Source organism: Cyprinus carpio, chromosome A23, assembly GCF_018340385.1.
Source record: "Cyprinus carpio isolate SPL01 chromosome A23, ASM1834038v1, whole genome shotgun sequence".
Lineage (NCBI taxonomy): Eukaryota > Metazoa > Chordata > Actinopteri > Cypriniformes > Cyprinidae > Cyprinus > Cyprinus carpio.
Genome location: NC_056594.1, coordinates 14,604,979 through 14,627,126, shown reverse-complemented (window position 1 = coordinate 14,627,126; position 22,148 = coordinate 14,604,979). Strand labels below are relative to the sequence as shown.

General features: G+C 40.5%; 1 protein-coding gene across 10 annotated transcripts in view; it reads right to left on the bottom strand.

Moving 5' to 3' along the window:
- The window catches only part of LOC109065358 (E3 ubiquitin-protein ligase HUWE1-like), a 47,341-nt gene that overhangs the window by 15,713 nt on the left and 9,480 nt on the right, over positions 1-22,148 (bottom strand). For 8 of the 10 annotated variants that reach the window (XM_042713295.1, XM_042713305.1, XM_042713300.1 and 5 more), the window contains 39 exons: positions 19,250-19,357; positions 19,050-19,151; positions 18,874-18,954; positions 18,524-18,630; positions 18,080-18,257; positions 17,888-17,979; positions 17,555-17,757; positions 17,388-17,445; positions 17,014-17,190; positions 15,928-16,173; positions 11,851-11,984; positions 11,187-11,287; positions 10,748-10,936; positions 10,431-10,647; positions 10,133-10,255; positions 9,355-9,592; positions 8,911-9,252; positions 8,401-8,523; positions 8,177-8,272; positions 7,757-8,026; positions 6,879-7,031; positions 6,607-6,734; positions 6,302-6,383; positions 6,011-6,187; positions 5,716-5,869; positions 5,076-5,473; positions 4,780-4,975; positions 4,522-4,689; positions 4,231-4,379; positions 2,679-2,745; positions 2,326-2,549; positions 1,913-2,124; positions 1,616-1,798; positions 1,325-1,497; positions 1,109-1,248; positions 937-1,012; positions 754-852; positions 390-517; positions 139-298 (listed from right to left, as the gene is read on the bottom strand). In XM_042713295.1, the coding sequence (XP_042569229.1) occupies positions 139-298; positions 390-517; positions 754-852; positions 937-1,012; positions 1,109-1,248; positions 1,325-1,497; positions 1,616-1,798; positions 1,913-2,124; positions 2,326-2,549; positions 2,679-2,745; positions 4,231-4,379; positions 4,522-4,689; positions 4,780-4,975; positions 5,076-5,473; positions 5,716-5,869; positions 6,011-6,187; positions 6,302-6,383; positions 6,607-6,734; positions 6,879-7,031; positions 7,757-8,026; positions 8,177-8,272; positions 8,401-8,523; positions 8,911-9,252; positions 9,355-9,592; positions 10,133-10,255; positions 10,431-10,647; positions 10,748-10,936; positions 11,187-11,287; positions 11,851-11,984; positions 15,928-16,173; positions 17,014-17,190; positions 17,388-17,445; positions 17,555-17,757; positions 17,888-17,979; positions 18,080-18,257; positions 18,524-18,630; positions 18,874-18,954; positions 19,050-19,151; positions 19,250-19,357 (6,252 nt within the window). The remainder of the gene's footprint in view (positions 1-138; positions 299-389; positions 518-753; positions 853-936; positions 1,013-1,108; positions 1,249-1,324; positions 1,498-1,615; positions 1,799-1,912; positions 2,125-2,325; positions 2,550-2,678; positions 2,746-4,230; positions 4,380-4,521; positions 4,690-4,779; positions 4,976-5,075; positions 5,474-5,715; positions 5,870-6,010; positions 6,188-6,301; positions 6,384-6,606; positions 6,735-6,878; positions 7,032-7,756; positions 8,027-8,176; positions 8,273-8,400; positions 8,524-8,910; positions 9,253-9,354; positions 9,593-10,132; positions 10,256-10,430; positions 10,648-10,747; positions 10,937-11,186; positions 11,288-11,850; positions 11,985-15,927; positions 16,174-17,013; positions 17,191-17,387; positions 17,446-17,554; positions 17,758-17,887; positions 17,980-18,079; positions 18,258-18,523; positions 18,631-18,873; positions 18,955-19,049; positions 19,152-19,249; positions 19,358-22,148) is intronic. The other 2 variants (XM_042713299.1, XM_042713304.1) reach the window with 2 other exon arrangements.

Genomic DNA, 22,148 nt, shown 5'->3' with positions numbered 1-22,148 from the left:
AGAAAGAGTAGACGTGACATTTCGTCAAAAAAAATAAATAAAAAAAAAGAAGAGGAATAATATCTTATGGCTGTTTAACTCAAACTACTTTGACTTATTAAAAAATAGTGAAAAAATGTATAGTAGCTAATTTCTTACCAGACGTGGAGAACATGTTATCAAACTCAATGATGAGGTCATCGTCTCGGTCAAATCTCTCAAAACGAATGTGTGGAGCAGCATTGATATCAGGAAAATCTTCATCCAGTTCCATTTCTGAGCCTTCATCATCGTCATCCTCATCTCCCTCCTCATCATCCTGAGAACACATAACAATGAGAAAAACATGGAAAAAAAAGTAGAGATCACTCTTTTCTACAGTGGTTTATGACTGCTTAAATAACTATTACTTGATCCTCCTCCTCCTCTTCCTCCTCCTCTTCCTCCTCATCTTGACTATCCTCATCCTCGTTGCTACCGCTGGAGTCTTCCTCCTGTGTGTGCTCCTCATCTTCTGGCTCAAGGATGTTCATAGAGTCTAAATCAGTAAAGAAAACAAAATTGTCTGCACGTTCTTCCCCAAGACAGATTTGAGGAGAATAAAGAAACTGGGAACAAAGTCTATTAAATAAATGTCAGGTTTTGTAAGTAACACTAATAGAAAAAAAGGGGTGGGCCCCCTTTCTAGCAGACCCAATGAGTAGCTATACCATTTATGGGTCATTGTCATCATAAGTGCCAAGAGTTAATACGCAAGAGAGATTCATGTCCTACCCTCTCTGTTAGCTTGGAGAGTGGAGGCCTGACTCATATTGGAAGGAGCTTCATCCATCAGCACGTCCTCTTGAGACTCGTCCTCTCCAGAGCGACCCACTAATTAACAGTAAAATCATTAAAAACAAGCATCCAACTCCGTATCACTTCCATATTTGGCTAGGAATCAAATAAATCACTTACCGATGATGGTGCTATTAACGGTACCAGCATCTCTTTCTAAAAGTTCATCGATCAAATCCACCAACTCATTCTCCACCTACAAGAATATATGAACAACAAACATTGTTCAGCTGAAGAAGGATTTTCATATTCAACAACAGAGAACAGATCCACAAACTGCTGTGCTTCTAACCTGCATGGCCTGAGTGCTCAGCACCTCAGGCTGTCCAGCAATGACCACGGTGTCTCCCTCGGTTTCTCCATCCATCAGGTCGGCATCTGTGGCTTGACCACGGTCACGATTCTCTGCTGGCTCTGCCTCACCTGCCTCCCCTGTACACAATATCAACTCAGTAAGGCCACTGTATCCATACTCTGCTGAGAATGTGATCAATGATTTGAGTATTACCTTGATCTTGGGTGTTGCTGTTGCTGTCCCTGACTGTGCCAACAGTGTCATGCTCAGTCTTATTCTTGCTGGATCCCCCTTTGCCCCCAAACAGGCTGCTAGGCTGGTTCACAATCCGTGACAATGTCTCCAAAGGCTTCAGAGCAGCATTTACAGTGTTTGCCATATTAGGACTGCAAGAAACCAAAGTTGGGATAAAAGAATGAATGAATAAATAATTGTCTTAAAATTGACAATACTAATATCAATTGTTTATTATCATTATTATTACTACTACTACTATTGTGATACCTGGATAGATCAAGGCTATGAGGCACACGGGCAAGGTCATTGACAAGGCCTTTCTTCAGAAAGAGTCGGATGATATTGTTCATGCCGTTGTGCTGGGTCTTGGCTGTGGCTGTGCTGTAGAAGCTTGAGGTGGAGGGACACGACTCCATAATGGTGCTGATGATACACATCACTGCTTGCAAGCTGTAAAGAGAGAAAAGTCAAAGTTTAATCAACTTTTACAGATCTAAGTACGTTCTAGGTATCTTAATTGTTTAAAAGTCAATTTTAGTATAGCAACTAGGCAACTCGACTCACCGGGCGTGCTTCTCTGTGCCTTCTGCCATGCCCAATGCTCGACTCAAAGCAGCCTTGACCTCGTTGACCAGGGCTGCCTGAGCATCAGTGCCTGTTCCAGCTGCAGCGAGGCTGGCCAGGAAAAGGCGTGCAAGGGCGGGGGTGTCCTTATCCTCTGAGTTCTGGGTGTGTGGGAGCAAGTGGTCCAACACAAATGCCAGCACACTGCAATCCTGTACACATATATGAGGTTTGATAAGTTGAAAAAAAAAAAAAAAAAAAAACACTTTACAAATACACTGAAATAAATGTCCAGGTAATGTGTTCTAACTCAATATCGCATAAACAGACTCAGTTCTCTAAAAACAGTATGATGTGAAAAGTGAAACATTTGGCCAGAAACACTGGTTGTACATCAAACTGATGTGACTCACCTCCTTAATGAGCTCTGACTGGCCAGCTGTGTAGTTGTAAGAGGTGATGAGAGTGGCGATGCCAACATAAGAGCGCACCAGCTCTGCAAGCAGCCTCAGGATGGTAGAAGTAGGCATCAGAGGTTTGCTGGCCTTAGCTTTGGCAGCTCTGCTCTCCTCCGAGGAAGCTCCCTTCTCTCCCTCCTGCTCCTTTTTCTCTTCACGCATTTCCTCAGGAGTAGAGGCTAGAGACACAGAAAAAGCAATCACAGCAAACAATTTCAAGGGCAGGTCAAGAAACTAGCACAAGTGAGAAAAATAATGACATTGTAAGAAAGGTTTTGAGCTCTGTGTGCATGTATAGAGGTTCACACCTTCTCCCTGTGGAGTTCCAGATTGGGAGGATTCTGCAACAGCACCATCTGCAGCAAACACCTGAGTCTGAGAGAATAATTAACACCCACTATTAATGCAAATCCCACATTTCTGAGCCCATTATAGTACACATACACTTGGGGCTAATTGTGTTTTTCACAGATCAGCTAGTTGAACTAGATTTGAACATTTTGTGAAGAGAACATGAGCAGTGCTTTTTCATGCAAAAAACTCATGCCATGGCACAGGAGCAGGCCTGACAACTGACTGTTTGCTGAACAGATTTTAAAGGAGTTACAGCATTGCTAGGGTGTACTGGGTGAAGCTATCAAAGACTATAGAATACCCAAGATGTGTCCCTCGTATTGTTTTGAATCGTGAAAAAATGCAACGCTCAATATGGCCTTCTAAGTAAAAGAGCCAATGGACCCTTTTCACATTTCCGGGTTTCTCAGCAGCGGAACTCGTCATGGTTGGGTTAACTTGAAGTGAATGAGAGAGTACCACAAATATATTTTTTGCATTCCCATTTGCTCAAATAGCAAAAGAAAAACTCCACAATAGTGTTTTCGTGACTTTCAATAAAACACTACAGGTGCTGTTAGGAGTCCCAGTTGCTATAGAAACAGTCAGAGTTCTGAGTTGTGTGCTTGGGACTGCTCATGTGCACGCGCACTGGCTGGTCTAACTTGAAAAATAACCTTTTTTGCTATTTGAGCAAAAGAAACAACATTTATGAGACCGTTGTCAGATTTCATTGGTGATTTCAAATATGAAATTCAATCGTAAACTTGCCTGGGAGGCATTTCAAAGATGGCTGCCGAGTGAAATGACTTGTCTTAAAGGGACTTTGGTGCTATGTAGTGGATAAGGCAGTTTTTTTGCTACATTTTTTTTTCGTAAGTCTAGCAAGTCAATTTTCTTTTCCACTAGTCCACTAGAAAGAATGTGTCTAATTGTTCAGAAAAGTAAAAAAATATATATTTTTAGCAACAACCCCCACACTTTGATGTCATTAATATAGCAGAGTTCCAACATTTTCAATTTTCATCCGACAAATGGTTTTAAAATCCAACTGGTAACGTTACATTCTGACTAGGTTGTCAAATAAATGGCAAAAACCTGTTGATAGGCATGCGTGTTCCTTTTATCTGTTGCTGCTTTAAGTGATACGAAGGAACATGGCTCATTCATTTAGTGAAGTTCATATGAGGCTCGCTTATGGTAGAGACAAACAGTTTTGTGTAACGAAAATATGTGCCTTGAATCATGCAGTCACATTAAATGATCGGCTGCCTGCTCCAAACATCATAAAAAACACTTATGATACATTTATTTTTAGAAATTCACAATTTTATATTTTAGAAAACAGAATATTTCTAATCATATAGTACCATACTTATCCAGACATAGAAAAAAAAATATCATAAAATATTTTCTAGGTCTGGATAAAACTGATTGATTTGATTATCAATAGTGATGCTAATTATGGCATTCTATGATAATTGATACAATACACAAAAATTCATACATAAATCCATGTAATCTTACATTGATGTGGAAGGCAGACTGAGAGTCAAAATCACTGCCTTGTCTGGTAAGTCTGTACTGCTGGTAGACATCATCACCAACATCCTGCAGGATCTGACACAGGTCTTGACTTCCCGGTACTGCGGCTGCCCGCTCCTCTCCTCTCTCTGCTACATATAAACAAACCCAGAAGGACCCCCAAGCATTAAGAGAAGTGGATGTTGATGAGAGATGTCAGCTTGACAGCTCTGGACCATGAACTAAATAAAACGCATACTCTCATTTTTTTTTTTGCCTGATGATATTTCTTACCCTCTTCTGGAGCATGATATGCTGCTAGGGCATTCAGCATGTCATAGATGACCTCTTTAATAGTCTCTGGTATGGAGGGCAGTGGGGACAGCTTCAGGGGTGTGGTCTTCACTAGCTGAACAGCATTTGGACCCTTAATTCTGAAGTTCTCAAACTCATCATCTGAGGCTGAATAACAGAGAGATGTAAGGCTTTAGAATAACACAGTATGCGGATCTATTATTTTTGAGAGGATTTCTGGAAGATTTTCCACCATACCAGTGCCAGCACCTCTTGGGGCCGGGAGAGCAATTCGGATGCAACTCTTGGCAGTTTCCGTAAAACACTCCGGGTTGCGACAGGCCGCTGGGCCGAGGACACGAAGGATGTAATTGATCTCCCTGGAGCCAAGACTACCTGACACCACACCTGAAGTAGTGCTTCCTGCACCACTGGTTACAGCAGACCGTACAACCTGAAAAAAAGAGATAAGCAAGTAGCAGTGAGACAAGGATAAACTATTTCAGATAATACACCCAAGATAATAGAAGTGTAGCTTTCATGTGAATATGCACCTTCTCCATAGTGTGTCGCAGGGTGGCTGGGTCTTCTATGATGTGACGGAAGAGCAGAGTGACCAATGGGGTGAAGCCGTTGAACCCTGAGCTCTGAGTGAGGTTCAGGATCATACGAGTACTCTTGAGCTCTGCAAACATCATGGCGTAATGGTGTGTACGTGTGAGACGCAGACAGAGACGCAAAGTGGCATGTAAAGTGTCCGGATCCACAGGAACACTGATCATGCTGACACAGGCACGGATCAAAACAGTGATCATGTCCTCCGTCAGCCCCTGTACAACAATACCGCTGGAACCAGAGGGGTCCTGAAGGGTAGAGGGAGCTGCTGTGCTTGAATCCTTCTGCTCTGACTCTTCTTTAGGGGGCGCCATCTCCACAGCCACAGAGCTGGAATCTGAAAAAGTCATGAAAGAAAAATGTAATCAAATTAAAAAATATATATATACATATGAATAAATAAAAATAAAAAACATCCACAATGCTAATGATTTATAATCATTATACTATTTATAACTAATCAAATAATGATTTTATTTTATTCTTGGCCAAAGCTTAGTGAAAAGCTGAAACAAGATGGACTTTTTTTTTTTAAAGAAAAAAAAAAGTTTGAACTGTATAGGCTTGTGGTTTCTCCACCTGTGTCAGTCTGTGTCTCCTCAGTCTTTGCTCTCTGTTCACTCTCTTCTCTCTCTGTATCATTAACACTTCCAGATTTTGAGGTCTTAGGCATCCGTGGCACCCTCTGTACGGTCAACATAACTGGCCGTCTGTTCCCAGTCTCCTCATTCACCTGAAATAAAAAGAGATACAGAAAGAATCTAAGAATAAAGATCTACTACTCATACTGTAAGGCCACTGGCGTAAATTCATCACATTTCTATTTCTATCTGATCCACAATAAAAGTGCTTTTGACCAGGTCGTAGCTGTTACCTGCACCATGGTGTTGAACTGGACAGTGTATCTCCTGCGGCCTGCAGTGAAGCGCACGCTGGTCTCTCCTGCCCTCCAGGCTGAGTCGATGGTGTTGTTGTTACTTGCACTGTAGCTGCACCAGCGGCCTGAACGGTCATCAAACCAGCGCCAGTTATTTCCATTGGGCTGCAGGTACTAAGATGATAAGAATAGAGTTAATATAACACTAGATACAGAACTTGTTTACAGCTGTCATATTGACAGTTTAGGATTATAAAAGACTGCCTTTGTACTTCATCTGGAACCAACCTTATTCATCTGAGCTCTTCGTTTGGATGAAACAGCCATTTTCTCATAGAAGTCAATAAGCAGGAGAACAGGGGTGATCCATCTACAAATAAACACAGGATTGTTAAAATAGACATGGGAAACATATGTTTATATATCTTATTACATTAAAAATGCTAAAAATGGTTGTACAAGGCACCAAACATAATATTCCTCTCTTAACAAATTTTTCTCTAACATGCTTGGGTCAGCAGAGCTTTCTAGAAATGCAGCCGTTTGAGCGCAAACTGATCGCTCATGCAGACAGAGGAAGGACAGGGACTCACTTGGGTGTCTGGATGTCCTTCTGCTCTTTGGCAGCTTGCAGACAGGGCTGCACCACCTCCAACAGCTTAATAAGGACAGTCAAAACACCACTGCTCTCCACCACCCGAGCACATGAGAGTTTCAGCTCCTGTGGCACACAGCACGACAAGCTTCCCTCAGAAAAGCACAGTGGATGTATGTTCTTGTGGAGGCAGATCCTTAAGTTCTTTTAGAGGATATTGTATAAATAAACAGTGATGATGTGTGCAGCCGACTGTGCAAGACAGTGTACCTCAAAGAGCAGCGTGAGCAGCAGGATGCGGGTGGCCAGGTTGGAGGCCTGGGGGAGGGTCGCCATCTGTCTCGTCCACTCAGACACTGTCTTGGTGTCGCTGGTTGTTAGTGGCACTGCAGCCTTTATCAACACGTTGGCAGCCTCCCACACCTTTGGAAATATACACAAACATATAGTTGAGGATAGGATCATGGTTTTAACTCAAAACCTAATAGGCAACCTACCCAGAAATCACTTAAGCATCGTAGATACAGTACACAACAATAAGGATGGCCTACTGACCTGGGCCAAGTGTGAGAGTGTTTTGGGCCAGCTGACAGTGATGTGACCAGCACTACAGCTGATACTTGTTAATCATGCATTTTTATGTGTTGCAATCTTATATACTGCTAAAATTTCCAGTGATTATTAAAAATTTTCTTTATACAGAAAATTGAACATTTAATAAAAGATGCATTTATGTGTGAAAAATATACACTACCATTTAAACATTAGGGGTCAGTACGTTTAATTTAAAGATAAACCTTTAGATCAGGGGTGTCTAACTCAATTCCTGGAGAGCCGCAGCCCTGCAGATTTTTGTTCCAACCCTGCTCCAACACACATACCACGCAGTTTTCAAAGAAGCCTGAAGATCTTGATTATCTGGATCAGGTGTGTTTAATTAGGGTTTAATCTAAACTCTGCAGGGATGTGGCCCTCCAGGAACTTTGTTTGACACCCCTGCTTTAGATCAAAATGTTTTGTTTTTTTCAAAAGACCACAAGAAATGCATTCATGTCACGTGTGTCCAGTTATTTGACTAGATGTGTACAAGTAACTGCCAAAATACCTATTCCAATTAGTATGTTGTGTGAATATAAGGGTATACTGACCTGATTGACCACCTGTCTAAGGATGAGGTCCCTGTACTCAGGGCCGTTCCTTTTAATAGCAGTCATGAGCAGATCACAGAGGCGGTACACTGTGTCCGGCAGCTCGTCAAGCAGGTGAAAGCAGCCAGGCAGCATAGAGTCTGTAAAGGCATGTAGCTCTGTGGTGTCTAGAGGCTCAGCTTCCTGGAAACGCTCCAGACAGCGTGCCTCTTCCTCTTCTACCCGCTCCCTTGCTCTCCTCTCATCCTCCTCACGCCGACGAGCTGCTTCCTACAAACAAAAAGTAACACGGATGTGACGCATATCTGTCCAAAGGCAGGGAAAGCTTAGTGAAGATGAGAAGTAGACAGGTGAGGTGGCCTATTCTGTGCTACTCAGTAATTCCTATTTAACTGATGTAATGATTGTGTAGGTGCCCACCTCAGGTGAGTCTGAGCGCTGCTCCATGCTAACTTCTTGACCTAGAGACATGGCAATGGCCCGCATCATCTGGTCTTCTTCAGACATGGTGAACTCCTACAGAAACAAAGCTCACAGTGACTACACTAACTTATAGCTTGTGTGTGCATCCTGTCTGTGTATGCTTGTGTGCGTGTGCGTATGAGAGAAAGAGAGAGAGTTTTGTCTGTGTGTTAGACTCTTACTCTGACAGCTGCGCTGAGCAGTGGTGGAGGGTGTGTGAGTAGGTACTCAGTGGCCTGTTCCATAGTGCTGGTGTTTAGAAGAGCCTCCATCGCATGCTCTCTGGAGAAGCCCATGTCCATCAGCTGTGAAGCAGGTCAAGGTTTGACTGGTTAGCAATGGCTAATAGCTCTCTTCAGGTATTATAGATCTTGATTACAACATAACCTCCCTTATGTGTGAATTATTGGTGATTCATTTGATTACATTTAAAAAGATTGATTAAATTGTTAAAGATCTATGCATTCATTTGATTACAGTTTTTGATAACTTTGCATTATATCATAAAACACAGAATCCAGAAAAAAAAATGGGGGGAATTTTTTATTTTTTTAAGGCATAAGGCATTATTATTATTATTTTAATAAACATTTCATTAATTAAATTCATTAGACATCCTTTCTGATTATTACAATTTAAACCATTCGAATTTCTAAAATTTCATAGGGCCCTACAACAGGAAGTGACAGTACCTGAGTCAGCTGAGCCTGGTTGACCTGTGGCTCTCTGCGTGTTGCAGAGTTGCTGCCATCCTCTGTGGAGCCTCCAGCAGTGCTGCCATTGGCACCTACAGACACTCCTTCTCCAACTGCTCCCCCTGTTACTGAAGGCACACTAGTGCCCCCACTGCTTGCAGAACTGCTCTCCTCATCAGGCCGAGCAGTGCCCTCCCTCTCTTTGGAGAGCCGCTCCTGGATGATAGGTTCTCCTCGTAGGATGTGACACAGAATGGCCAGCATGGACTCAGCCATGCGTCCACCATAGATCTTCAAGGGCTTACGGTTCCACAGGTTACGAATACAGCTGAATGCAGCCTACACAAAGAGATGGAAAAAAATCAGAAATGTGCTGCTTCGCTATAATAATAATAAAAAAAAGTATATTTATATTATTTATATTAACATTAAATGTCATACCTTCTGAGTGACGATGAGAAAGCGCAATGCACTGAACTGTGGGGTGTTGAGTGTTGCTCCAGGCACTTTAGCAGGCAGAGAGTGTGGGGAGTCCAGAACAGTGCTGGGGTTCACCATCTTCTCTACTAGCATCAACCAGGCATCTAGGAACTCTCCTGTCCCGTCAGGCAGCTCAGTGTGTTCCAAGCCCTCTGACACAGGCACTTTACCTCCCATGGACAGAGCCCAGTTAAATGTCCTGATGAACACAAAGCATTTTTAATGATTGTAATAAGTACAATACTAAAAAAAGTCAATACAGCACAATTAAAGGATCAGTTCCAGAATTAAAATTTCCTGATAATTTACTAACCCCCATTTCATCCAAGATGTTCATATCTTTCGGTCTTCAGTCGCAAAGAAATTAAGGTTTTTGAGGAAAACATTCCATTATGGTCCATTATATGGTGAAAAATCCTGGAATGTTTTCTTTAAAAACCTTAATTTCTTGGCGACTGAAGAAAGAAGAACATGAACATCTTGGATGACATGGGGGTGGGTAAATTACTAGGAAATTTTTAATCTGAAAGTGAATTAATCCTTTAATGAACAATTTTTTTTTTTTTTAATGTTTAGTTTTAGATCAGTTATTTATTTGTTCAATTTACATAGATAATGCGATTAAATGCAATAAAGTAAAGACATATGTTCAAATCACCTGGATTTTATTATTCCAGGTCTAAGATTATGAATTTGCACAAAAAAAAAAAAAAAAAAAAAAAAAAAAAAAACTACTCACTCAAACAAAGCATCATGGCCACCAGAACAGAAGAACTTCTGCAGCATCAGATGGTATGGATACTTCCTCTCATCAAACAGCATGGGTGAAGTGAAGCCCACAGAGCAGATAAAGAAAGTCAGCCTGATTAGGAAAGAGAAGCACATAAATATTAGTCTCATACACCTCCAGGAGAGACAATGCTCAGGGAAGTCTGTTTACATTGGATTAAAAGCAGCTCCTTTTACTAAACTATCATTAAAGATACTAATGCTATGTTCAGAATTATAGGGTAAACTTTGCTACAAACTTTATTTACCTGAAACGTGGTGTGGGTGTATAGGGAGGCGGCTGCCAGCTCAAGCCCTTGGTGAGGAGTTTAGTAAGAGAAGAAGCAGTGGCCCGAGCCGCAGGTGTTGGGGCGGTGCCTGTGCTGGTGGTATGGTGAGAGCGCCGCTGACGGACAGGCGAGCCCACACAGAGCTTCACTAGCAGTCCAAAGAGCTCTGCTAGAGCCCTGCCCAAACGAGAGGAGGCTGGGGAGATAAAGAGACAGATGCAATGTTATTCAGGGTTTCTCCTTTAATGTATTAAATAACTGATTAAAGTGGTCGAGACAGCTCCATTGGCGCTGACCTGAGAGCAGAGGCTTAATTTGTTTGATGCGTGTTGCCATTGCAGGGGTGAGTTTAGACTTAGTCTTGGGGTCAGTGCCTGTGGGCTCATCGGTCTCCATGGGAGCGAGAGAATCTCCATCCAGGCCCATTCCTTCCAGCAAACCCTGAGCAGAGGGATCCACCCCCACAGCCAGGGTCTCAGTCTCAGCTGATAGAGAGAGAGAAGGGCTTTAGAAAAGAAAAAGCAAATGCAAACCAGCAAAAAAAAAAAAAAAGGACATGAAATGCAAATAAAAGAAACCGAGGTGCAAAAATACAGGAAAGAGGAAATAAAAGAGAAACTGGTGGCTAAAATAACCCCCCAAATATTGTACATATAAAATCATATTAAATAAGGAGGCAGAGAAAGGTAGTGAGAAGAATTTAAGAGTGAAATAGCCACTATGCACTATTTTTACCAGTTCTCCTTCCTGTAGCTGCTGTGCTGCTGGATGGTTTATCATCTTTAGGCACAAGTTTCTGCATGTCAGCCTGACCAAACTCACAGCCAGGAGGCAAACTGCAAAAAAGACAAACAGGACAAAATCACAAAACAAACAAACAAGAACTTTCTGTTTTAGTTAGTAGACAACCACCTGGCCTAATTCTATACTGTACAATAGTAAGAAGCAGCAACAGATGTTGAGACAATAGGGCTGTTCACACCGCTTTAGCTCCACAACTAAATTTACAGTACTAAAGTACTGGGATGATTTTGCATGAACAATTTCCCAGTACCATTTAAAGGGTTGCATTCACACCGACAGTGTGTACTAGGAAGTGACCTAAGCCAGTATACATCGACATCATTTGTGTGCAGCATTCAACAACAGAAACAAAGAACAACAACGTTAACATGTCACACCGACAGTGTGTACTAGGAAGTGACCTAAGCCAGTATAGAAAGAAAGCATTCTTGCAGTTAATTAACGACAAGCAGGGTTTCAGCGGACTAAATAACTGTAGAAGTCTGGCATTCATCACCAGAGAGAAGTGTATCGTTTCACCAAAAGTTTGAGTTAGGACATTTTAAAAGTCCACCACATGCTTAAGTTTCAGCTGTGAGATGAGAGCAGTACCAACCTGTTTGGTGTACAGAGGGACAGCAGCACAGTGCTCTCCCACACCAGAGAGCAATAGAGCTGACTCAGTTTGTTCAGAACACTCAGACCCAGTTGGGATCCCCACTGATTCACTGAGATAGCACGGATCTCACTCTGAAAGAAAAGGAACAAGAGGTACCACATCAGTACTCGCACTCTAAACATCTCACACTTCAAGCCTCTTTCTGCTAAGCTTTAATTATTCGGGCAACAATAAGTCAATGTGAAAATTGATAACCGATAATGAAAATCCACAAATCTGATTATCGACTAATCCTCACATACTTTTGTGGACATAACTACATTATTACCTGAAGCTCCTTTATGGCTTATGTCAAAATCATAACTGCACAATGTGCAAAATGAAGGATTTAATGTTTAATATTTTTCAAAGGTTAGCAGGTCACTCAGTCACACACACCTTTAACCACAGTGTTCGGTTTAGAGTATTTTTTTTGCAATTTGCGATTTAAAATGCTATATATAAAAGAAAACAAGCAAAAAAAACTCCAGTACACTTTAAAACTCCAGTATACTTCTTTATACTGCAGAAAAACATGGATTATCACGTCTACTTCAAATTTCTTTTAAGACAAGTATTTTTATGGATTGGCCATTATTTAGCGCTATAAATACATGTAATATCCATTACATTCACACTGGTAGCTGGAGGGTGCCCTCACAAAGAAACTCCACATATACATCACAGAATTTTTAGAACTGATGACTCTTCAAGAAATCCTTAATATGGACAAAAGAATCCAGTTATTCCTGTAACTCAGCAGTTTCTAAACTGGGGTGTACCGACTGACCACATGGGGTGGATGAGAAAATGATTCTGATGATCTGTGTGCAAACATGCAGGCCCATCCATCTCACTAAAAAAGGGCAGGAAGTCATATTCCTTTTTTAGTTCTAACTGAAATTTGATGTTTTCTAATATACAGTCAGGGCTTCACTTTAACACCCCCCAAATGCGGGAAATACGGTCACTCCAACTTTAGTGGGTTGAATTGTACATACAGTAACAGAGCTTGACATTAACGCTTGTCTGGAACAAGAGGATTTTTTGAAAGGGTCAAGTGAAATTTTGCTTGCCTGACTGGACGACTAATCTGATTAAAACATCTAATTACAAAAGCGCAGAAATTTCGGCAAGAATGATTCTAATTTTATTGCATTTGGTGTTCACTTTCATTTTTAAAAGTAGCATATCTTTGTAATTCTTCCAACATTTCATATTTGTATATTTAAAAAAGGAATACCTGATTTAAAAAAACAAGTTCATAATATTACTTATGCTGTCGTAATTTTGGAGTGTAAATGCATTCATGCTACATTTAGGCTTCATTAAACTCTGTAAATGCATCTAACTGCCACTTCAGCTGCTTCTGTTTCTTCTGCAATGGAAAGATTGGTTTTGTTAACACTGATTTCATCTGATTGGTAACAGTCCTAAAGTGTCTTAATATATTAAGTGTAATTATTAATAAAATGTAAGAATTTGTTATGGACGATGACACATGCATTTAATACGTTTAGTACAAAATGCCCTTTAAATAGGCAAAAAATGACCTGGAAATCAATTTAAATACTCTTTAGTATGCAGTTACTTTAGCCATATAAAACCTAATTTCTCAACAACAAAATTGTGGCCAATGAAAATGCTGAGTGGCTAGTAAATATGAAAAACCACTAGCCACAGTGGTTGGTGAGCAAAAAAAGTTTATATCAATCCTTGTATACAGTGAATATTTGTATAATTGCAATTAAAAATAAGGTGTTCAAACGGAGCAAGGTGGGACACGTCAAACACTATAAAGGGGTGCACACTGCAAAAACTTTGGGAACCACTGCTGTATCCGAATAAAAAGAATATAGAACTGCTTTGAATTATGAAACACGAAAACAATAAACACTCGACTGAGACAATATACAGTTTATCTGTGTTCTTCAAGCCATCTCAGGTATTTTCATAATAATTACGTATATTTATAATCCATTGCTAATCGACATAGCCTTTTTTTTACAGTATAGAATATATTTTATGCCTCATTCTGTAATAAGAAGCCACATCAGATCAGAAAATGAAGTAATTTCAAACATTCGACTGACGTTGTGGAGTAAAAAAAAAAACCTTGTTATAATGTTCTCTTTTGTTGGACAATAGGTTTAAAAACGCTTCTAATTACAGGTCATTACAGCGGAAGATGTTCGCTGTGTCTGACTTTTTCAAATGCACGTTGTAAGCAGGGAGGCATTTGCTCATCTCAGCACGTAAACTCACAGGCAAACAAACAGAGCCAATTCTGAGAGAAATAAAAAGCACAAAAATTATTTAAACGCACAACCAAAATAATGACTACTGTACTGTCCTCACTTAAAGGGGTCATATGATGCTGCTAAAAAGAACATTATTTTGTGTATTTGGTGTAATGTTTAAGGTAAGGTTTAAAAAAAAAAAAACCTTTTTCCAGATACTGTACATTATTGTTTCTCCTCTATGCCCTGATTTTCACAAGGCTCATCTCTCTGAAAAGCGAGGTGTGTTGTGATTGGCCAGCTATCCAGCGTGTTGTGATTGGCCGAATGCCTCAAGCATGAGAAGGAAATGTTACACCTCTTAACATATTGTGATGCCTTGTCCGGCCGGAGCGACGAGACAAAAACATGAAACCCATTATAAACTTGATATAAACATGATTTCTGGTCGCGTTTTCTTTTCGAAGGCAAAAACAAAGTAGTTTCGCTTTCTCATCGAAACAGCATCACACACCACGGTCTTGAGTGAGCAGAGGCCGGAGGCCTAAAGTGAGCCGCGGTCTAGAGTGAGACGTGGCCCCCTAGAATGAGCAGAGGCGGCGGCTTGAGAACGGTGCGGCAGGCGGATTCTACGAAGGAGCGTACCTTGGTCTTGCAGCAACCACATGTGACGACCCCGGGCTGGACGCTGCTTCGTCCACGGAGAAAGCCAAGTCAGCGATCCACAGTGCAAAGCTGATGTATTTCCTCAGCGATCAGCACTGATCAGCTCCAGGCATGACGAAGAGGATATCGTCCTCTTTTGGAAGGCCAAACAAAGTAGTTTCACTTTCACAGTGAAACACACAGCGTCTATACGACATGGCGGCGGCGGCAACAACAATACTACAATGAGAATAAAAGGTACGCCTTCTTTCTTTGTGTGAATATCTGGGCGGCATTGTGCAAATCTTCTCATATACTGACGTAGATATGTGGGGGTGTGTTAGAACGAGCCATTTCAGGGGGGCGTGGACGAGTGTTAACTTTTATAAAGAATATATCTTTGGATTTGAGACTTTAGTCTTTGCAACTTCACAGATCTTCTTTATTCACCAAGAGCTTGTAACACTCCAAAGAGAAAGGAAAATCTGAAATCGTATCACATCATCAGTCAGATGGCGGGAGTGGAAGGGGGATCAAGCGGGAGTTTGTGTTGCTGTCGATTTGCAGTCTCCTTTTAGTAAGCTTTACACATCTGTAAATCCTCCCCGCTTGCTATTTGGGGAATGAACCCAGTGCTCTGATTGGCTGAACTCTTCTTTTTTTGCTGTTGCTTGATTTGAGTACTGCGCATGGATGAGATGTCACCAGGTTTTTGCATAGTTTAAAATGACAATACTAGCGTGCTTTGAGGTCAATAATGCGTACAGGTTGGCAGGTCTGGTAATTTAGTAAATGTAATGTTTAGATGAGTAGAGTGACTTTGTGTTCCTCCTACCTTGCACCAATTTATGTTTAGTCATTGTTTTAATTCTCTTTTCAAATGGTAAGCAATCCACTTAAACTGTAACCCCTTTTTCTGCACATAATGTTTAATTGCACACAGCCTGCAGAGACACATTCAGTATTTGTTTTGTTGTCCCTCATATTGCATATTGTTCGGAGGACAACATTGGGCAGGATGTGGCATAACAATTTTGTAAATGGATTAAAAAAAAAATTCTAATTAATTGAAGCAATAATCAACAGATTAATTTATCAAAATAATCATTAGTTGCAGCCTTAATAAAAACACAGCTGCTTATATGCATACCTGTCCAACTCTGCAGGTATGAACGAACATAAGGATGTAAGCATGTGCTGCTGTGAGGGCGTGCAGCAGTGGGGTGGCTCGTGCTGACAGTGTGGCGTCCGTAACATGGCCTGCGTTGGCTAGCTCTCTGAGCAGCACAGAGCCACCAGGAACCTCAATGGGCCGGTGAAGAGGCTCCAGAGCAGAAAGTATGCTGTCCAACTGACACAGACCCTCCTGGAGAACTTTCGCCTCATGGGACAAAGTCTAAGACACAGTGAGAAAGTGAGGGGAGAAAACAATAAAATTAAACACTAAGAGTGTGTTCACACTTGTAGTTCGGTTCTCATGGTTCATTTGGAACGGACCAAAAAATAAAAAGATACATTTGGTCCTGGTCTGTTTAGCATTCACACTGGCATTTTTAACAGCGAACCTAACCTAAAGGCGTAGTGATACATTCACAACCTGATTGGTCAGGTTGAATGACGTATATTTCGCAACCGAACACCCAAACATAAGTTGTTCCACTTAAAGCGGTGCTGCGCAAACCAATCAGTGTATGACATCACAGTACCCATTCACCGATCTGTCTGCTCAGCGCCGCTTTAAGTCAAACACACCACCCGATTTTAATTTCACCACCTGCGAAATCATAAAAGACACTTTACTTTGTTGCTTCACGTTTGCCCGCTGCCAATTTTGTTTTGGATACACCACTCGTTCCGCATCGTCAAATCATGTTGCATAGCGTCACATCTTGTCATTACTTCCTGTTTTTGGTTCATTTAGAAGTATTTGGTCCGTGTTGTGCTTATTTCATTCATATATATTTCATTCGAAACGCACCAGAGTTCGTTTGGAAGCGAACCTACTTTTTAGCGGTCTCGGTCTGCTTGTTTAGTGCGCACCAGGGTTCGAATGGCGACGTACACACTTACTCAAACGAACAGCACTAACAGAGCAATTGCACCAGGGTTCGTTTTAATCGAACCAAACACGACATGTGTGAACACACCCTAAATATCACATCATCTAAAGCAAAATCCCTGACACAAATGATTAGGAGAAAATTCTGTATTTCCTACAGGTAGCTTTCAATCTTACCAGTATAGATTTGCAGACTCCTGCCACAGCTTGGCAGGCAGCAGAGGTGGGGAAGTCAATGGGCAGGTTGGGCAGCCCAAGGATTGATACCAGTGGTAGAAGTCCTTTCTGATTGACAAATTCCTGACAATGGTCATCTGTTGTGTTGTTACTGAGTATGGACTCCACAAATTTCATCTAAAAGGAAAGGCACATATTATAGTAACAGTCCTTGGAGAGCAAACTCCCATCTGAATTTAGACTTTATGCATTTTTATAAACAGCCAATGAACTGTGTGAATGCAGTAAGATTAAGTCAGAATAGACAGTCTAAAAAATAATAAGAGGGGAAAAAAGTATAAGATAAGATGCAAAGAATCTAGGTCTGTACGTACCACATTCAGAATGTAATCCATAAGAGCAATGGGGATTCGCTCCTCTGTTCCCACCACTCTGTAAAAATCATTCATTTGTTAAAAACGGTCTTTTAATTAGATCCAAAACAATCTAGATTTCTCACACATGGTATTGAAAGCAAGGAATACTATTTTGATGCACTAACTGCCTATTGCTTTCTGGCTCCCCCTGCTGTTGGCTAAAGGTATGTAGAGCCTCTTCCTCCTCCTCATCCTCACTGGACGCCTCCTCTGCAGCATGGTTCGAGCGAGCTGGAGGCACTGTGACGGTCCCATCTGCTTTCTGTATGGAGGGCTTCTGGCAGATGTATTCTGGTGATCGGCCTAAGTTGCAGATCTCCTCCAACAACTGTTAAAGGTCAAGTTAGTAATCAAATTCAAGGACTATGAAAGAAAGATGGTTTAAGTATGCATATAGCACTGTAATAAAAGGGCATTTCTTAAGATGTGTCAAAATGTTTCAGCACTATCCACTTTACCTTGATGATGGCTGTTGTAGCGTCTGTTTTAAGTGTGGGCTGGTGCCGCATTAGCTCATCGACAGCACTGCCCAAGTTAGAGGCGGTGTCACCTGTTTCATAAAATCAAAATGCCTGTTAGAAACATTCCTATTATCTGCAAACACAAGTCACTGACTGTGTGACACAGGTACACCTATAGGGACCACTCACCTAGTGGGTCAGAACTGCGTCGACGGCGCATGGCTGGCAGGTAGTCTGGCGAGAGCAGCACCTTAAACAGCCGCTCAAAGGGCTGGCACTGCACAAATGAGTGCAGACCACGGGCATTCAGGCACAGGGCGCTGAAGACGTTAGGCAGGGAACCTAGCACCTCTCTGGTGGCAGGGACCTGCAGAAACAAAGGCATAAAAGAGGTCTTAAATGTGTCATGAGTTGCAGGACTATCCAAGAGGGAGGAATACAGCAATGGAAAAACATTAGAGAAGTATTTGGTGGAGAAAAAGGGTCTAGCATGACTGAACAGGGGGTGGTCAAAGACCTTGAAACTGACAAAAGGAGTTTTGAAATGGACAAAATGTGTGGGCTCAAAAATAGAAATGAAAGAGAACAGGAGATGGTACAGAGACAAAACAGGTATTGTTAAGCCAGTCTCACGTCTTTGATGAGCAGTGCATGTAGCATGACATCGGTGAGACCATTGTCCTGCAGAGATGACAGTAGAGAGGGCTCCTGGAACACAAACACTGTCACCACCTCCGTTGCTGAAACAGAGCAAGAGAAAAAGAATTAGAAAAAATAAATAAATACAAGAGCAGGAAAATAAACTAGTCAAAATTCAAACCAATTAATTCCACAATTTTCAAAGGGCATTTTAACCATACTATTGTACAACTTTCTGCTATTGTATGCACAGGTGACCTTAAAGCCAGATCCACAAAAAAGTTGTAAATAAAAAGTTTGGCTAATTTCAGCAACACCAGAAGTACTGTTGTCCATGTGCTTACCCAAGAGAAACAGTGAGGGTCCATAATACTCTGCATTACTGATGATGTGTTTCAGAGAGGTAGGGAGGGATCCATCCATTACTATAAAGAAAGTGCAAAGGCAATGAATATAAGCAATTAAAAACACTATTAACCACAATGTAAAAATTAAAGCATCATTAAATACAGTTTTATACCATGACGAATGCCGTCAGAGAATGCAGGGTCCTGAATGGCTTTTTTCAAAAAGTTCAACATAGATTTCAACAGAGCGGCCCTCTGAGGAATGCACTGCACTCCTGTTAGGAAAGAAGAAAATATGCATTATCAAACTGTCCACAGTTTCTCCTGTACTAATATAAAGGTGACCCCCTGATTTGCAAGTTACTTATTATACCTGCTCTGGGAGTGCTGGCTGCACTGCTCTGTGCTCTTGAATCTGCCTCTGCTCTGGAGCCAGAAGAAGTGGATGGGCCAGGACTGCTCTCCATGGCAACCTCTGACACTGCATTGACAAAAGCATTTTTTACTCACTTAAAAATGTAGTTAGTACTCATGTCATTCCAAACCGTTACTTCCTTTCCAATGGCATCTAGATTCAGAAGACTTTGGAATATATCTTGCTTTGATGGGGTGGCCCAGAGGGAAGTGACAGGAGTAGCGGTCGACCGACATTATTTTTTGACAGCCGATGCCGATATCTTGGAAAGCAGGGAGGCCGATAGCCAATATAAAGCCGATATTATAATATTTATTTATTTAAGAATATATAATTTGTATATATATGCCGTATATATATATATTATATATATATATATATATATATATATATATATATATATTTATTATATATATATATATATATATAATATATATAATTGACAATATATATATTATATATATATATATATATATATATTTAAGAAATTTGAAATAATTTGACAATGGATTCAAAAAATAAATGTGTAAAATAAACATACTTATACTTTAGATGACAAAGTATTTTTCACAAATAAATACATTTTTAATAAAAAAAAAAAAAATTAAAAAGTAAAAACTGTAACCAACAGAGCACTCAGTATTCTGGAAAGTTTGTGTGCATTGGGAATCATATTTTTCAAATAAAGCCAGGGTAACACTCCTTTTACATACAGCACACAGTGAAAATGCATAAAGCTCAGCATAATTTGAAATCATGAGTTTAAAGTTTAAAGCATTCAATTCACACAGACCGACCGTCACTTAGGCTGCATTTACACTGCTGGTCTTGATACCCAAATCCGATTTTCTGACTATATCCGTTATGGATATATTTTTTTGACGACCTGCTTACATCATCTTTTAAAAGTGACCGGTATCCGATTTTTGCATTTACACTATACACTGCTGAAACTACCAAATGTAGACGTTCTGACCCGGAAAAGGAAGTAAAACAGCACGAAATATAATGGATGCAGATGCAAATAAAATTATACAGTGTTTTGCTTTCCACAATATTTTGAAAAGTCAACAAAAAAAAAAAAAAAATTCAACAAAACATTGGTCTTCGGCGGAGAAAAAAAACGCTTAAACCGTGCCTCCCCATATCTCGTGAAATGTCTTCAAACAAGGATTTATTTCTGTAACAACCCTGCATTTTTGCCTGCACTGTCTCTTCGCCCCAAAGACTTAAAAGACATGAAACCTCCGCATTGCTCCACTGTGTGTATCCTTCGTCCTCCATCGCGCTTATAATAAGTCATGTGATCTCAGTTGGTGGTGTCCACCTGAGTTGACGTCACTTTTTTAATGACGTACGACTCGCATTTACTGGGGAATATCCGATTTGTCTGCTTACATGGCACACGCAAATGCACGTATCCGATTCATATCCGATTTATTACCACATATGAATGAGGCCTGAATCCGATCTGAGAAAATCGGAATCCATGCGTTTTTTTCCTGCTTACACGTTCACCGGTCATATCCGATCTGTGCCACATGAGAGGAAAAAAAATCAGAATTGGGTCACTTGAACCATGCAGTGTAAATGGGGCCATAGAGAACACATGATCATGTTGGATAAAAATGCACACTTCACAAGATCTCAGAGCTGGATTCGACTAAGTTTGCAAGGTTTGTGAAATTAAATGTTCATTAGTCATTCAAAGATTTGTTTAAATGATATAAATGCGTATTTGCTTAATGCTGATGGCAAACGAGAAAGTATTATAATGTTTGCCTTTCTATTAATAATAATAATAATAATAAAGCAATCGTTATAATACTTTTTGTATACATTAATTCCTTTGTTTTAACTGTTCTATCTGATAAGACAGGCTTCTATCCATATTAGACAGAACTGTTAACAACGACAGTAAACAAGAGGGAGAATGTGAGCTTTGTGCGCTCAGGCGCTGCCGCTCTCAGTGCCATCAAAATAAAATTCCTGTGCGCCGTCAAAATAAAAGTCCCGCCTCGAACACATCGGCTAAGCAGAAAAACTTATAAGCTGATACCCATATCTGAAAAATGCCAAATATCGGCCGATATATCGGCCTTGGCGATATATCGGTCGACCACTAGACAGGAGCTTGTTGAATTTAATGCCAGATACAGTTTATTGTGTAACCAGAATACCAATAATAACTAGATTTTATAAATAATGCAGGATTTTTTGAATTATGAACAGGCCTAAAACGAGGGATATAAAATATGCATTCTTACAACCAGCACCATAATTAGGGAAAGGTTAGGACGATCCTGGGGGCCCCGAATCAGGGATGTGAACTATTTTGTGAACCACTAAAACAAATCCACATATTATCATTACTAGGGTTGGGAATCGTTAGAAATTTTCCGGTTCCGCCTAACGGTTCCTGTTCCATTAAAATCATTAAACAACTATTAAAAAAATAGTGGTAAGGAAAAATGCACAATATTTAACTAATCAGTGCTCAATACTGTTTATTACTTACTGTCAACTTTATTTAAAGTTTGACAATGTCTAAATTCAACATATATTACAGTATACAAATTTTCAGGTTCCGATTCCAGTTCTGTTTAAATGAACTATTATTATGTTTTTTACTATTTTACCTTCATTGAATGTTGTGTTGCTGGAAGGTAGTAAGTAATGTTGAGTAATGCTAGTCCATCAATCAGCATGTGCTTCAAAGTTGATGTTTTTTACACCGTCAATAACATTTTGTTTTTCAAGCAGGAATAAGCTGGTTGGCCAAATAGTCCCTTGAGGATTAAGACACTTGTTCATTTCCCTAAATTAATGAAATATAAACTGTTATACTAATGACCAT